This window comes from Fulmarus glacialis, unplaced genomic scaffold (assembly GCF_000690835.1).
Source record: "Fulmarus glacialis isolate BGI_N327 unplaced genomic scaffold, ASM69083v1 scaffold19075, whole genome shotgun sequence".
Classification (NCBI taxonomy): Eukaryota; Metazoa; Chordata; class Aves; order Procellariiformes; family Procellariidae; genus Fulmarus; species Fulmarus glacialis.
The window spans coordinates 1,491-3,841 of record NW_009213856.1 but is presented as its reverse complement, the minus strand read 5'-3'; the positions used below and the strand labels follow the sequence as shown (position 1 = coordinate 3,841).

The following is a 2,351-nucleotide window of genomic DNA, read 5'->3' as shown; positions in this document are numbered from 1 at the left end:
GCCGCTGGAGCCCCAGACCGCGGCTCGCTCGCCACCCACCTGTTAGTCCTGGACAGGACCTGACACTCCACGATTTCACCAAACACTTCAAAGCGTTTCTTCAGTTCGCTGGAGCTCATGCTGCTGGAGAGGTTTCTGATATACACCACCCGGCCTTCCCCCTGGTAAAGCAAGCGAAAGGTTTCAGGCTCCGGGAGCCCCGCGCCTCTGGGCTGCCGATGGGCGCTGGAAATGCCGAGAAGCCCCACGGAGCCAGCACCGGGAATCAGGCTGCAGCAGGGCGATGCTGCTGCGGGCACAGCCTGACATCTCTGGGGTCTGGCTGTCTCTGCTCCAGCTAGCTCATGGGTGTCACCCCCAGGACACCACTGCTGCAGGGGACAGCCATATCCACGTCCCTTAGGACGGTGTTACAGCCAGGCTGAAGCAGCCACCCCCGCTGCCTTCTCATTGAAATTTCTCCTGCATTCCTCCAGCTTTTTCAGCTTCTCCTGGTGAAGATGCCAGGAAATATTTCCAAGAATTGCTATGGGCAAAATTCAATTGCATTGCAGAAAAAAATGCCAGAGGCATGTGGGAGCACGTGCGTGTGTGTGCGTAACAGTAGAGAGGACCAACACTTATTTCCCCGCACGCCCACCACCCCACCCTGCTCCCACCTGTGGGCACATGCAGGGTTCCCAGTGCACGAGGCTGCCTCGGCAGCAGGACCGCATTCATAATGGCTGAGCAGCTTCAGGGATTACCCAGCTCCCCGCTAATTGCCAGTGCCACGTGCGCTGAAGCACCAGCGTAGGATGCTCTGGGCATTTCTGTGCCAAGGACTCCATGTATTGCCAATTGCCGGTGGCTTCCGCTTCACATTAGGTTTTTCTCTCCCCCCTCCACCCCCATGTCCTTGTTTAACACTGGCCTCGCACCAAGGGATGCTGAAGCCAGGGCTAATGGGCTCCACTGCTGCTTTTCTGGAGCGGGAGATGAACTGAGGGCTGGGGACTGCTTTATCCCAGCGCGGGGTCCCCGCTCACTTACGATGGCCTTTTCCCGTCTCTTCTCCAGCTGGCCCCGGTGCTCGCTCCCGCCCTGACACTGCTCGCCGTTCTCACACCTGGGAAGCGAGGGAGAGGAGGTCAGCCGGGGGGGATCGGGTGGGGAAAGCTTGAAACGTCAAAAAGAAGTCGAGGCACGCGGCGCCTGCAGCAGCGGGTGGGCAGGTGCTCGGAAGCACCTGCAGACGAGGAGAGACAGAGGTCTGGAAACACTGGAAAGGACACTGGAAAGTCCTTTCCGATAGATGCCGGAGGGGGTTCCCAGCCGGCGCTCACCCCTCCCCAGGCACGGCTCTGGCCCCTGCCCATGCCCTATCGTCCCCAGCACGATGGAAATCCCTGGCTGCTTCCCCTCAGTGCTGCTTTCTCTGGCCATGACTGATGTTTTCAGCAGCTGCTGATGTAGTACCAATTATTTCAATGGTTTTTCTTTCATTAATTAGCATCTTTATTACTTGGGCTAGCAGACCAGAGAAGGCCAGGGCTGCTACGCACCGGGGCAAAAACACAGGGTGCAAGAACAGCCCCAAGTGCCCCCCCTCACTGCCCCCTGTACCTGAAGGTCCGTCTGCTTGCGGGCGATCGGGACCGGCAGCATGAAGACCCCGAGCTGGACCTGCTCCGGGAACAGTAATTCAAACTGGTCCTGGAAAGGGGATTTCTCCGCAGGCACAGCTTGGTGTTGCCGTGCTCCTCCTCCTCTTCCTCTTCCTCCTCCTCTTCTTCCTCTACAGGGGAGCCGCTCTCACTGCAGCTGTCTTCAAAGACGGTGTCATACTCAGGGGTCTTGCAGAAGACCATGTCCTCGTCATCGAGAGCACTGTCCAGAAAGCCAAAGTGCTTCGTTAAGCTGGCTCTGATCTCCTGGTCTCTCAGCTGCTTGACACCGTCCTTCCACAGCATCTCGCCGCCCGCCTCCTTGCCGCCGAGGTCCAGCCCCTGGTAGTGGGCGGCCGGGACCCTCCTCTTGTGCTCCGTCTCCACCTGGCCCGGGGGCTCCCACGACTTGAGCACCTTCCTCTGCAGGGCAGCCTCAGGCTTCAGCACCTGGCAGTAGTCGTGGTCCCCGAAGGAGCGGGAGAAGGGCCGCTTGAGCACGCCCTGCTGCTCGGGGAGCACGGGGCGCCCGGCGGCTCGGCTCAGGTGGGCGAAGAGCTCCGTCCTCTCGGGGTGCTTCTTGGGGGCTTTCTGGGAGGCTGCTGCATCCTCTGCGCCCCTGGGGCTGGTGGCTGTCCCGTCCTCCTTCCCTGGCTCCTGGGGGATGTCTGGCTTGTACAGGTCCTCCTCGGCGGGCTTGTATGG

At 60.4% G+C, this 2,351-nt stretch overlaps 1 protein-coding gene across 1 annotated transcript in view; it reads right to left on the bottom strand.

The window, feature by feature from the left end:
* Positions 1-2,351, bottom strand: part of PPARGC1B (peroxisome proliferator-activated receptor gamma, coactivator 1 beta) — a gene marked incomplete at its 5' end in the record, with an annotated part of 5,828 nt that overhangs the window by 2,343 nt on the left and 1,134 nt on the right. Inside the window, 3 exons of the mRNA XM_009578352.1 lie at positions 40-161; positions 1,033-1,108; positions 1,606-2,342. Of these exons, the coding sequence (XP_009576647.1) occupies positions 40-161; positions 1,033-1,108; positions 1,606-2,342 (935 nt within the window). The remainder of the gene's footprint in view (positions 1-39; positions 162-1,032; positions 1,109-1,605; positions 2,343-2,351) is intronic.